General features: G+C 33.8%; 1 protein-coding gene across 1 annotated transcript in view; it reads right to left on the bottom strand.

The window, feature by feature from the left end:
- LOC142341300 (uncharacterized) overlaps positions 1-13,351 on the bottom strand; it is a 146,057-nt gene extending 132,706 nt beyond the window's left edge. The window contains exons 1-3 of the mRNA XM_075392222.1: positions 12,668-13,351; positions 11,273-11,593; positions 3,825-3,968 (exon numbers count right to left, since the gene is read on the bottom strand). Coding sequence (XP_075248337.1) covers positions 3,825-3,968; positions 11,273-11,593; positions 12,668-12,755 — 553 coding nt within the window. The 5' untranslated portion in view covers positions 12,756-13,351. The remainder of the gene's footprint in view (positions 1-3,824; positions 3,969-11,272; positions 11,594-12,667) is intronic.
- Positions 13,352-13,940: the final 589 nt, after the last annotated feature.

Genomic DNA, 13,940 nt, shown 5'->3' with positions numbered 1-13,940 from the left:
ACAGTTCACAAAAGTTAACTGCAAAAACACAATATCCGGACAGATTTGAAACCGCTGAAACGAACTGGGCGGTGTAAAGTTTTCCTTGACTTTGATAGGAGAGCAGCCGTTACAATAACGTCTTGCCTTGTAGAATAGAAAAACAGATCTACAACAATATTTGCATTTTTCAAGAAAATCAAAATAGTGGACCCAGTCCAAAACTAAAATAGTGGATTTTCTTAACAATCCGCCTTTTGCAAAAAAGGGCCTCTTCTTGAATAGAAATCAAGCGAGCAATTTATTAACCAATAAGAGACATCTAATAACCGGTGCTAGAAATTAGAGCCGAACGCGCGCAATGCCGAATGAGAAAATTTAGAGCCGAACTCTTAAGTTTCATTGACCAAATAATCTGATTGCTTTAAATTCAAGTACAACAAAAAACATAACCGACTAACGTCGGGCGAATTGCTCTCAAACGACCGGCGGCCGGTTGTCAGCACCTAGCCACTGTTTAGTGAGGTTAGCTTTCGCTTGATTGAAGAGGCGTGAGGCTAGGGTAATAGACGATATTATCACGCCACATAACAGCCGCTGAAGTCAACAAAAGAGTTAAGGAGAGAGAGAGAGAGAGTGCGAGGTAAAACGTGAGCGAGAAAGAGAAGGAAAGAAACGCCAACCAACACACACACAGAGAGAGAGAGAAAGAGAGAGAGCTAGAAATTTTTTCTATGAGATTCTAAACTTGTTAGTAACTACATCATATAAAAAACTGAAAGTGCAAAATTCAGAAGAAAACTTTCCACAATTCGCAGTGACGAAAATGTTCAAAGAACATTTGTTGCCTCTGGATTTTTGTCATGTAACCCATCTGCAAGACTTAAAAAGCTTCGTTGGCCAGTATTAATCGTTAAACTCAAAAAAGGCTCAAAAACTGCAAATAAAATGACAAAAATTTCAAAAAGAAAAGTGAAAAAATCATAATTTTTATTAAAAAATCGATAAAATTTGTGATATTAAAAAGTTCAAAACTATTCTATCGCAATAAAAATTGTTCAATAACCTATTATCAAAGCCTATACAAGGTTTCTTGGGGCTAGAAGAACTTAGATAATGACAAATTTTGAAAAATTTGAAAAAAAAAATTCAAGTTTTATCCAAAAATTGCCAAAAATCGTGATGTTCAAATATTGAAAAACATTCGATTACCACTAAAAACTATGCAGCAACGTATTATCAAACCCTTTAGGAGGTTGTCTGAACCCTGAGGCTGAAAAATCTTGAATAATGAAAATATATGTCAAAAAATTTTAAAAAAATATAGCAATTTTTGTCAAAAAAATGCTAAAATTCGTGATGTTTAAATCTTGAAAATGATTCCATTACTTCTAGAAACTACATAGTAACCTATTATTAAACCCTCGAGTAAGTTCCTTGGCTCTTGAGGCTGGATAAACCTAAAAAACGACAAAAACTTTCAAAAACATTGAAAAAATTTGCAAAATTTATCAAAAAAATGCAAAAAATTCGCAGTGTTGAAATGTTGAAACCATTCTATTACCACTAGAAACTATTCAATAACCTATTATCAAATCCTAGAGTGGATTCCTTGACACCTATGGCTGCTAGGGCTGAAAAAACTTAAAAAACTGACAAAAATTTTCAAAAATCTTGAAAAAAATTGACAAAATTAGTATAAATTTGCGTTTTTAGCTAGCGGTTGTTCGTCAGTAGCACGGGTGGGGTGAGGGTGCACGGGGGTGCCGATGGGGGTGGCGACAGTCGGGTGGGGGGTGGGGGGCAACAGGGCGGTGGGGGGGGCAATAGTGGGGGGGTCAGCAGTGGGGGGGGGGGGTGGGGGTGGGGTCTTCAACCTCTAAGAACCGCTGTTCACACCATAAGTATAAGACTCCAAAACTGTTTGAGCTGAAAAACAGAGCTAGAAGGCTCTAAGAGCACTTAATGCCCGCTGGGCGCTACCTGTTTATCCCGTTTTTGAGGACGAAAAGTCAAAAGCGTCAGACGAAAAATTGGTCAAGCGAAAAATCGCATAAAAAAAAGACCGACAGGACTAATATAATTACTACAAACTTCGTTTGAGAGCAATTAATAAGAAATGGTGAAATAAATAGTTGTCGCATTTTTATCTATGGTGCGCAGTTGGGTTGCACTCAGCTCGACCTCTCCGTGTCCGCAACAAACCTGACGGGGAGTGGAGAGTTGCTACCACGGATAGACCTTCGTTACGCTCTTTTGTCAGTATTTTTCTCACAAAAAGTGCGAAGTTTAATCAATCAATCACAGCGGGGGAAACAATCGGCTGTAAATCTCATTTTTTGTAATTCTGCTCCGTTCGGTTCGGTGACTTGTAAGAGAGCCGATTGAAAGAGAGCCGAAAATTTATTTAAATTATTAGTCGATAATTCAAGATAAATTTTGCAGCCACTTTAATTGCCTTCTGAAATGAGACTACCAGATTCTCAACCAATCATAACCCAGTATTTGAGAAATGAAATTTTAATATTTTCTAGTAAAAGAAACTGAAAGCGAGTTAATAAATAATTATCTTGAATTTATCGCGGGGCATGGCCATGCCTCAGTGGCTTATGGGACTTGATATGAATCTATCACAACCGAACACGAGACCAATTAACCCACTTAAGTTTTTTTCTTGGTAATAAACTCACAATTTTGGGGTAATTAAAGGTCACTTTTTTCGGCTCTTTTTAAATCAAGTCAAGTTTCGGCGCTTTCTAACGTCAGCTCTTTATAACGTCGGCTCTCTAGCACGTATCGGTTCGGTTCTACCGTCGTCGTCCTTAATAACCGGACATGTGCATAAGCTAAACTAAACAGAACAAAATAAGACCTCGCCGTCGCTTTATTAGCTGTCGCCGCTTTATTATCTATGATGTGCGGAAGGGTTGCGCTCAACTCGGACTCTTCGTGTCAGCCTTACGGGTTAGGATTGCGGGGGAGCGGAGGTTCCGACCACGGATAGACATTTGTGATGCTATTTTGTAATTATTTTTCTCACAAAAAGTTACCTTTAATGTGCTGAGTTCAATATCAACCAATCAGAGCACGCGAAATATTCAGCATTTAATCTCATTTCATTGCAATCTGCTCCCTTCGGCTCTACTGGCGTCCTCATTAATAGCCGAACATGCGCATATTATGCTCAAATTAATAGAACAAAATAAGCCCTCCTATGACATGTAGCCGAATTCGATTAAAGCAAAATGCATTTCTAACTGATTGGTCGGTGATTTCATGTGGGGTGGTAGCGGAGAAGATCCTATTACAATTTAACACTATGAATGCTTGTTACTTCAAACATTTAGATTACTGCTTCTCGAGAATCGTTTTCAATAGTTTCAATCGGCCTAATGGTCTTGTTACTAACCGCTAAATATATAATGATTATATAGTATATCCTATTCGTCAGAACGGCAACTCGTAATAAAAAATAGAACAAGTGAGAACAAACGTTGCAAAAAAACTGCCGCTACACTAAAATACTTCACAACCTCTGTCAGTAAAACTTTGAAAGAAGTGGAAAATATATGTAGGTAATTTGATGTGATGTGAAAGGTTACCAATATGGCACAGTCAGCAACATTTACTGAACGGCAAAAATTTGATACGGATAAAAATTATTTTCCCACCCAAAATTATTTTTGAATTAGTTTGTGCGTCAGTGCAGCCTTACGGCTGTTTTCTCCCCATAAATGAAATCGCAAACAACCAGTGATGGCTTATAATTTATGGAATTTACATGCAACGTCTATCTCATTAAGTTAGTGCATGAAATGCCATCAATTAAAAAAAAGGTAAAATACCATCTGATGAGCTGTTGTCGATGCCATAGTGAGTGAGACTTCCGTTATTGTCCAGCGGTTGAATATTGATGCTAAGACCCTGAATTGTGATCTGATTGGTTCCAGCTTCATAACCTGTACCACTCATGTCTGGAGCCACCGGAGCTAGAAAGAAACAAACTTTTAGATTCAACAAAAACAATTAATTGATACAAAGAGGCTCGGTTATGTGCGTTCGCACAACAAGTTCCGACCCCGCTCATCTACATTTTTCACTTAACTGCCTACCAAATGAGGAAGAGGTAAGAAATAATACTATATCTTTCAACAAAGCATTAAATGAACAGAAACAATATACCTTAGAGGGCCGATGAGACCTGTCATTAATGTGACTACAAGAAAAGACAGCGATTTACAAAAATTAATAATGACCCGTTGTCCATTTCTTCAAAACTCGCTGTCCATTTTTTTAAAACAACTAATTACCAAATCAAAACGGCATCAAATAAAATCTATGCTAAAGAAAAAAACCTGTAATTGATTAAGAAAAAAGGTACTATTCCTCAATGCGACTTGATAACAAGTGCGGAAGAAAAGAGCAAAAGGGCAAAGTTTGGAAAAACGATGCCACTCTTTGAAAAAAAAACTGTCAAACTGATCAAAAACATTATGTATCAAATGAAATCATTTAGAGATTCATTTATACCTCAATAAAAAGCGTTTGAGATCATTCATTATCCAGGATAGACTACAAAAAGAACAAAAACAGCCAGAAGTAAAAAAAAATCAAATTTTCACGAAGACGATGTCCCAGCCAATTAAAAAAAATTCACTAAGAAAAATTTTTTTGCTTGTTTGTTTTTCAAATGGCAACAGAAACTATTACTGTGAAACTGTAAGAAGAAAACAAAAATCTAAAAAAAAAAATTAGGCAAATATGAAAGATTCACAAAAATTTTATGAATACTCGAAATACCAAGAACAAAGACCACTTCAAGAAAAAAACCGTCGTGAAGAGCAAACTGTAGCTCAGTAATTAATGCATGTGATTTGTTTATAGAGAAACTAAGCTACGAATTAACAGCTACAAATAAGATTGGCAAAACTCAAAAATCCTTCTTCTTTTTTTTTTAAGAAAAACAACATATTCAGAATTTATAACAAAGGTAAGCTTACAACTAAAAGAATAGACAGATTATCTTGCAACATCTTAGAAAACTGTCTGTCTGTTTTTATTGAGGCATAGTCATAAGACTATAAAATAACAAAAAATTCCAGCAGAACTAAAAAAAATTTCAAACAATTTTACGAAACCACAGTTGAAGACCTTAAGATTATATGATACTAAAGTCAAGAGATTGAATCTCCACTTCACTCTCCATTGAACATCAAAGAGTCTTTTAGTAAAAAAGAGTATCTCGAAATGATAACAAAAAGAACAACAAACAATGAAAAGTATCTAAAACTCAAAAAAATTTTCAAAAAATATTCTGAAACAAATTGACTAAGCCCTAAGGAGAACAATCAAAACCTTTAATGTACATTGAAATTTCCACTTGGTTGCGCAAAAAGTAACGAGATCTCTCAGTAATGCAGCTAAGTTAGAAAAATGTAAAATACGAAGAAGTTACGAAAGCCAGAACAAAAATGGAAAAATTGAAAACTTTCATTCTAAAAAAAATTCAATCCAAAGTCATTGAAAACGTTGGCTATATAACGACATTAGTCATTGAGTTCAATTATATATCTATAGGTGGCCAATGAGAAAGTTTATTAACCTATAACTACATATATAGTGCATACGACAACAAAAAATTACATTAAAAAAAGTACAAATTCAAAAAAAAACAACCAAAATATGCAAGAGAACGGAGTCGCAGCCCTTAAAACCATAATTTAAGAAATCAAAAAGTTTTGAATTTCGTAATTTAAGCACTTTTTCCAATAGGAATTTTCAGTTTTGTGACAATTAACCAAAGAAACAAGAAAAGATCAGCAAAAAATGGGCAAATTTGCTCCAAAATCACAAAATTTTGTATGAAAAAACACGTAGTATCTAACCAAGAAGCTGTTATTTGAGAAAACCCGCCACAACAAAACATTTGGGTCTTAGATGAAAAAACTTGACCTGTTTTTGCTAAGAACAGTCTAAAAAGTGACAGAAATGAGATTAAAAAATCGCCCAAGTTCAAAAAATTGCTGAAATTTTCTTAAAACAATTATATTCATTGTCTTAAAACACATTAGTTAACAACCGAATGCATTCTATTTATTCACAAGAAATTTTTGAATAAACTATTTCATTCTCTAATCACTGGAAATTAGCAATGAGATTGTACAAAGAACAAATGAAAGCAAAATACAAGAATTGTTATAAAGTATACTAAAACTCTTCGTCAAAACCATAAAAAGAATAAGGTTTCCTCCGAAAAACAACTATATTTATATTTGGCCTCATCGTAACGTAGAAATGAGCTCTTATTAATTGAGCCGTGAATTGAAAATTTTGTCAGTAATTAACTTGAAGAACAATGAAGCAAAATATTTTGAAAAAAGCAGCACACAGAAAATTAAAAATTTCTAATTGCAAGAGTGCATGATGAGGTCAAACGTATCCCTATTTTTGCCTTGCAGCCAAAAATCCACCTAGTTGTTCCAAATGTCCGTGAAGTAGATCACTCGGTAAATTATTTATTTCAAAAATTAAAAACAATGAAGCTTTTGTATAATAAGAACTAAAACGAAAAACGGCAAAATTATTATTCTAGAAGATCTTTACAGGGCACCTAATTTCAACTAGCGCTATTTTGGAAATTATGGAGTCTGTAACAGTGGCTTCTAGGTCTCTACTTCTAGCAAACTTTAACAAATTGGACCAAGAAGCTTATTTCGTGTCATTTTTGATGAAAAAAATCGAATTTTGAAAAATTTATCAAAAATTTTAGCCAAAAAAAAAAACTCCATTCAAACAATTCAGCAACGTTTTTCTATCTTTAACGAAAACATCAACACTCTATCTTTAAAAACTTTAACATATAAACATTAGCCGAATTCTTCCCTCACCACTAAAGTGTGAGTCGGAACAAAAATTTCCATCACCAGGCGTAAAGGAAAGCAAAATTGAAGAAGTATTCTAAATTACGAAGACATACTAAAATTAGAACGCTCGATAAAAGTCGCCAAATAAAACTTTTCATCTTTTAACCGACTACACTCATGAAATCGCACTCCAGTGAGCACAAAAGTGATTTCTCGAACTTATCTTTTGAAGCCTGCTGGCAATTTTGCCGAAAATGGATACAACCGAAATTATTAATACAGAAAAGCAAAATAACCAGAAAATCACAGCAGAGAAAAAACGAGGCCTCATGATCTATTTTTGATTTATAAAAAGTTACTTGCTTGAAAAATATATTTACTTTCTGTATTGAAAAGATTGATTGGAAAATCGAAGAATTCGGGCAACTTAGAACTCTCAAAATAGCAAAAATCAACTTTGAAAATGTTAAACTAAGAGCATAAAAATCAATCCTATAAAACCAATGAGTTATTTTTGCAAAAAATTACTTTGGTTTGATCAGAAGTACCCAAATCAGCATTTTGAAAAATTTGGACAAGTACAAAAACGGTTTCATGAAAAGAACATCAAATCAACTAAATTCGTTGCTGATAAGTAGAGGAAATCATTTCCCATTTTTTTTGTTTGTGATATTTAAATTTTCAGATCAAATTTTTGGATCTAAGCTCCTCCAGTATACTGAAATACAGAAATATTTAATTTATTTAATTAATCTTCATATTTATTTGAAAACCAGAATAAAACTACATTTCACTACATGTGTATTTAAAAATTCTCTTCAAATTAATTTTTTGTCAGTAGTCTGTCGTATCTGTAAAATGAAAACTTAAATACCTTATCAATTTCTTAACTCCTCATATGAAAAATGAAGATTTTTTCAAAATAAAAAAATTTATTTTCTTTTCCCTTCACAAAAAATTATTAACAATTCCTATTTCTTTAATAATTACTCTTACTGAAATGACTGTAGTAAAAAAGACTGATTCTCAATGTTCCCCAACGTTACAAACTAAGAGCTTTTAAAGACAGCTATTAACGTTCCTTTACACGTTAGACACAATTAAAGGCAGAGTGCAAAAAAGCTAGAAATATTTTTAAAAAATTACTATTTTAACATTAGCCAAATTCTTCCCTCACTGCTAATGTGGGGGTCGGAGCACAAAATTTCTATCACTTGGCGAAAAGGAAAACAAACTTGAAACAATCTAAATTACAAAGACACACTAAAATTAGAAACATCGATAAAGATCGCCACCATAGAGCGGTCCATATTTTAACCGACTAGACTCGGGGAATTCGCACTCCAATGAGCACAAAATGCATATCTGGAACTTATTTTTTGAAGTCTGCTAAAAATGGATACCACCTAATACAACATTAATACAAAAAAGCAGAATAACCGGAAAATCACAGCAGAGAAAAGATAAAAACGAGGAAACAGTGAAAAATAATATAAGACTTTTTCGATACTTATTGGATTTACAGCAAAAAGATATTTTCGAAGATTTTGAATCAATTACAAGAAGACAATCACAAAACTGAAAACGTCATTCGTCATAAAACTTTAGCCAAATTTGAAAATGACAGATGCTGGAGCGTTGAAAGCGAAATTCAAAATTCCTCCTACTTAAAAGCGCGCTGATCAGCAACAAAATAATAACCATTTAATGCTCCACGATTAACTTTTTTTTCCATTCCCTCCATCGACAAATGTTTTGAATTTTTTTTATTGGAAACAAATTCAAATCAAAACGATCAAAAGCGAAAACTAAGAGAAACTATCCAACAAACGTTGGACGCTTCCTTACGACTGGCGCTGGGCTGGTTCTGGTTTAGTAAGATTAAACTAAAGGAATTTCAGATCAGTGGGTAGATGCAGGAGAGGGGGTAAGGAACTTTCCCGTACGTAGATTATAAAATTTTTCAAGCTACTCAATTTCGATTATTTGACATAAAACGTCAATTCAAAGCAAAATTCGCTACTAGATATACTGATTTCAAACAAGTTAACCGCTAATTGTTCCAACATTTTTTTTTCAAAGTGGGGGAACATTAATGCCAGGCTTGACTTTTTTCTTCAGTCAAATTTTCAGTTTTTTTACGTATCTTAGAGAAAAAAGGAAAACACTATTTTGACCAAAAATTTATTCAACCATTTTGTTTTCTTCAAGATTTCGTTCACCAAATTTAATCCGACTCTCTCTCTCTCTCTCTCTCTCTCTCTCTCTCTCTCTCTCTCTCTCTCTCTCTCTCTCTCTCGTTTTCTCTGTATATTAACCATTTCTTATTTCTTTCTGTATCGAAAAGATTGATTGGAAAATCGAAGAATTCGGGCAACTTAGAACTCTCAAAATAGCACAAATCAACTTTGAAAAGGTTAAATAAAGAGCATAAAAAATCAATCTTATAAAAACTAATGAGTTGTTTTTGCAAACAATTACTCTTTTTTGATCAGAAGCAACCAATTTATTATTTTCAAAAATTTTAAGACGTAAAAAGAACGGTTTCAAGAAAAGAACATCAAATCAACTATATTCATTATTGATAAAGAGATAAGGAAATCATTTCTTATCTTTTTTATTTGTAATCTTTATATTTTCAGATCGTTGGATCTAAGCTCCCCTAGTATAAACAAATACAGAAGAATTTAATAATTAGGGAGTTTATTCGCTGAAAAATGCATATGGTTTAAGAATCCAATACAAATGTAAATATTTATTTGAAAACTAGAATAAAAATTCATTTCACCTCTGTATTTAAATGTTCCTTCAAAATAATTTTTGTCAGTAGTCCGGCGTTTCTGTAAGTTGAAAATTTAAATACTTTATCGATTTTGAAACTGTCAGAAATCATAAAAAAGTACTCAATCAAATTGCGGCTCTAGATGTTTCCATTATTAAAAATGTTTAATTTTCAATATCTAGTCGATAACATATCAACGAGATTGAAAAAGAAATTGTCTCATTGTGCTCATGCAATATTAAAATTGACAAAAATTTTTCGAAAAACTCGAAATTTTCAGGAAAACATGACTAAACGTACTGTGACCAACCTTGAATTTTGACCAATTGCTAAAGAGAATTTTCTTAAAGAAAAATCTGATTTTTGGTGTTGGGTTTTGTAATGCGATGGTTGTTTGTAATATTTGTGTTTTTATGGTTTTTCTGTGTCTGTGTCTTTCAAATTGTACTGCACTTATCTCCCTGGAATGTGTTGAAAAGTTGTTGTTGTCAACCAAAGATGAACGGCGTATTTTTTGGTTCAAACAGTACAAGTAACTTTCCCCAATGCATATAAAGTGTTTTCGGATTCTCCGAACGGTGTCTGTGACAGAATTTAAAAGCTGTTTTGCATTCTCGAGAGATATATTGAAGATTCTTTGCTACGCACGGACTCGCACGAGCCGTCTTCTTAATAGTAACCCGTAGTTTGAAGGGTCGGAGAGAGGAAGTATTATTATACTTAATGCGCGACCTTTTTCTCTTAAAAATCTTGTTTTGTTTTCCAATCAGTCTAAGAGTTTCCCACGTTCTGTGGAGATTATCACTTTAACAAGAGACATTGACTTCAGTTTTGCAAAAACGAATCACAGGTAACAAGAAACAGAACAAATTACCCTCAAACCGAAGAAAAATATTTCTCAAAACAGGAAGGGAAGAAGGGGTCAATACATATAGGAAAGAGGATTATGTGGTTTGAGAAAAAATTCAACCAAGAATTCAGAGAAGGCACATTTAGCAATCTTTTTTACTTCAGAAATACTGAGTACCTCCAATCATATTAGTGCACATAACACTAAGCCTTACTGGCATTTTTAATTAATTTTTGTTTAATTAAATTTATTCACGTAAATTTTATTTACCAATAGCATAAACAAGAAGCATTAACGAATTGCTTAAACAAATAGCATGAAATAAAAAGAATAGTTTCTAAATTTATTAAAAAAAAGTGATAAAAGTTTTGAAAAATTTAAAATTTGTGCCTATTTTAGCTGCTTTTTTAAGTTGTAATATTTTTGAGCAAGGGCTTCAAGCAATAGTTAGCGAAGTTTCGGATTTTTTAGTATTTTATTGTACTTTCTATACACTAGAGTGACCCCCAACTTTTTGAATCTAACACGGTACCTTTTGAAATACTTTTAAATCATAGCAAAAAATTTGATAACCAACGTTGGGTTTTGCTAGATGTATTTAGTGTGTGCAAGAGAACGAACTGATGGGATTTCTGCATTGATAATAATTGTTTGGCCGTATTGCGACTATCCTTTAGAAATGATATATACCATTATAAAGGTGGTGTAAGAATATCAATTATAGAGGGTCATCATCTAGCGTGATATAAAAGGAAATAGTTCCTATATGACTTGCATGTCTGCCTATAAGCAACAAACCTGTACAGATCGTAAATGTTAAGTCGGAGGGATCGTTGGTGCTGGCATTGGTCCAGATTCCGTCGATGGTCAACGAGTAAACGAGTCCGGGCAGTAAGCCATCGAAATAGACTTCGGGCGGATATGTGGAATCATTACTCACAGCAGTAGGAGCACGGCCAGGGCAGGCAGGGTCGTCCGAGTTACATGAAATATCACCAACGTACCAAAATGCTCCATCAAAAGCTGGGTCCGAGGCACTCAAGATAGTTGATTCCAGAGTGAAATTGACAGAGGATTGGGTCAGACTTGTAACAGTGGCGTTGAGTGCCCCTTTCACCTCTGAAAGAAATTAAAATTTTGACACTCAAAAGAAAACCTTTTTGATCAGTCGAATCATAAATTTCGTGCTGCAGTTCTTGAGATTGGTATCAAATTCTATAATGACAGCCCCATCACATAACGCTACCAACATGAAACAGTTCGTGAAAGACACTCACTCTCACTGATAGGCGGAAGTAAGTTATCACCTGATAATCTAAACTTAATAAACACAATTGAAATTATATTTCAACTGATCAATTTTTAGTTTTCACAGAAAACGTCCAAATTCGAAAGCAACCAATTTATCATTTACGCATACATTTATCTATACAAATGTATGAGAACTGCAGACGATTTGTAGTCATAATCAATTAGTCTTAATAGATGCGGCAGATTTAAACGACTGTCTGTGCTCGATTTTCAAATACCAATAACAAAAAAATGCATGAAAATATTGAGAGCCGGGTAGCATCTCAACAAAGGCAGACACTTCTTGACAGTAAATCGGTCTGTCAGAACTGATATTGACTCGTTACAAAGAGGCACCCGCATCGACTTCGAGCCTTTTATTTGCTTTTATTGTCCCAGAAATCTTAAGCTTCTATAGATCACGAAAAGCTATCTAAGGAAGAATTTTACACGATGATGTTAGACTTATCATCCATAGAATTGAAAAAAAAATAAGAAAAATAAACACGAGTGTGCACGCAACACAGAACGTTCCCACAAACACTTTTTATGCCCGTCAACAAAGTTACAACCAGCATCCATTGAAATTGTTGTGTCCGAGCATGCTTTTTGTTTGAATTACATTTTCTACAGAAACTTATAGTTTCATGAGGGGGGGGGGGGGGGCTATAATTGGAAAGACCCAATTAAATACTTGAATTTTCTAAACTAAAATGAGACATCTTATATTGAGAATTCGAATATTTCTTCACACAACCAGGTCTCAACAAAACGAGGCAAACACATGTAGGAAAATCGAAAAATATTTAATAAGTTTTCAAAAGTTGCTTTTACATTGTTTATAATTAGTGAGACTACTAACAATCTCTGGAATTGGATCTCCGTTTTGGGTAGCGCACTAACCTGATATTTGGAAGCTCAGAAATAAAGACAAAACTACAAATTGAGCGACCAAATTTTGACTGTTTCTCCTCGTCGCCTTTCGCGACATTTCCACAAATTTGCGATATTCTCCTGAAATATGTCCAAGTACAACCGTGCAACAGATCTTCAAAACGTATTTGCGTGTAAAGTAAAAGTGGCCCAAGCAAAATTATGACGCGCACTTCTAATAAATGTTGGCTCTTGGTTAATATTTTCTGACTCTGAACAATTTAGTCTGGTTTGAACGAGCAATTCAACAACAACTAAGCATGAACGAAGTGTTTGATGACGCTTATCAAAAATCAGCAGGTCATATATATCTTCTGGCTTCTAAGATTGGCAGCAAATCTTGAAAAGCTTCATTTTTCCATTACAAAAATATCACGCCTAAATAAGTCATTGTTAGATAGCTTACATACAAGCAAAAATAGTTTTACAGATAAAAGTATCATCTGTATTTGAATATTGTATAAAACGTTTTACGATCAAAATTCCTTTTCAAGCTCGATCAAAAAGTTCGGTTGATTAATTCACTACTGTGCTTTTGGCCTCATTGTTAAGCTAAGAAAATAAGAAAAGTTGTTACGACGTTATCAACAAAGCTCTACAACGATCAACAATTTTAAGAGCGTATACTTCGGCTCAAAAAATGACATTTCCAATCTATTAAAAAGTCTAATTACAAGCAATTAAAGCAGTGGTTAAAATTTAAATTCACTGTGGCTTAGAGAAAAGTAAGAAACAACAAAAAGTTCACTTTTAGCCAACTTATTCTACAGAACCGTGTGGCTAAAACAGCAAGCCACAAATAGTCGTTACAAGCGAATAAGCAAAAGAAACGCAAAAACCGCAGCTCAGATTAAGACTATATTTTTAAAATGATCTCATGTAACCTGAAATAACAGATATCGTTTCAATCTGACACAAATTCATCATTTGATGTAGCCATTTTAGAGGTCTGATATTTTTGCCTCTCTAAAATGAACTTTGAGAACTCAACCTGCGCTACGGTAAAAATGAAACAAAAATGGATGGGTGTCCTTTTTAAAAATATTGCCAGTCTGTGCAATTTTTTGGCGTGCAAAATTCTCATCAAAATTTTGTTCAATCAAGAACTTGGAAGACAAAAATAAGCAATATTATTAATGTGCCGCCGTGCATTGAGTTGCAACCTAACTAATAAGACGGACACAAAATTTGATAGAGAAAATCATTTTGGTAAAATTCAGATGGCAACATGCACCACAGAAGA

The sequence above is a fragment of the Convolutriloba macropyga genome, chromosome 6 (genome assembly GCF_964194025.1).
Source record: "Convolutriloba macropyga chromosome 6, txConMacr16.3, whole genome shotgun sequence".
Taxonomy (NCBI): Eukaryota; Metazoa; Xenacoelomorpha; order Acoela; family Convolutidae; genus Convolutriloba; species Convolutriloba macropyga.
The sequence above is the reverse complement of the archived record's forward strand: the minus strand, read 5'-3'. Positions and strand labels throughout refer to the sequence as shown.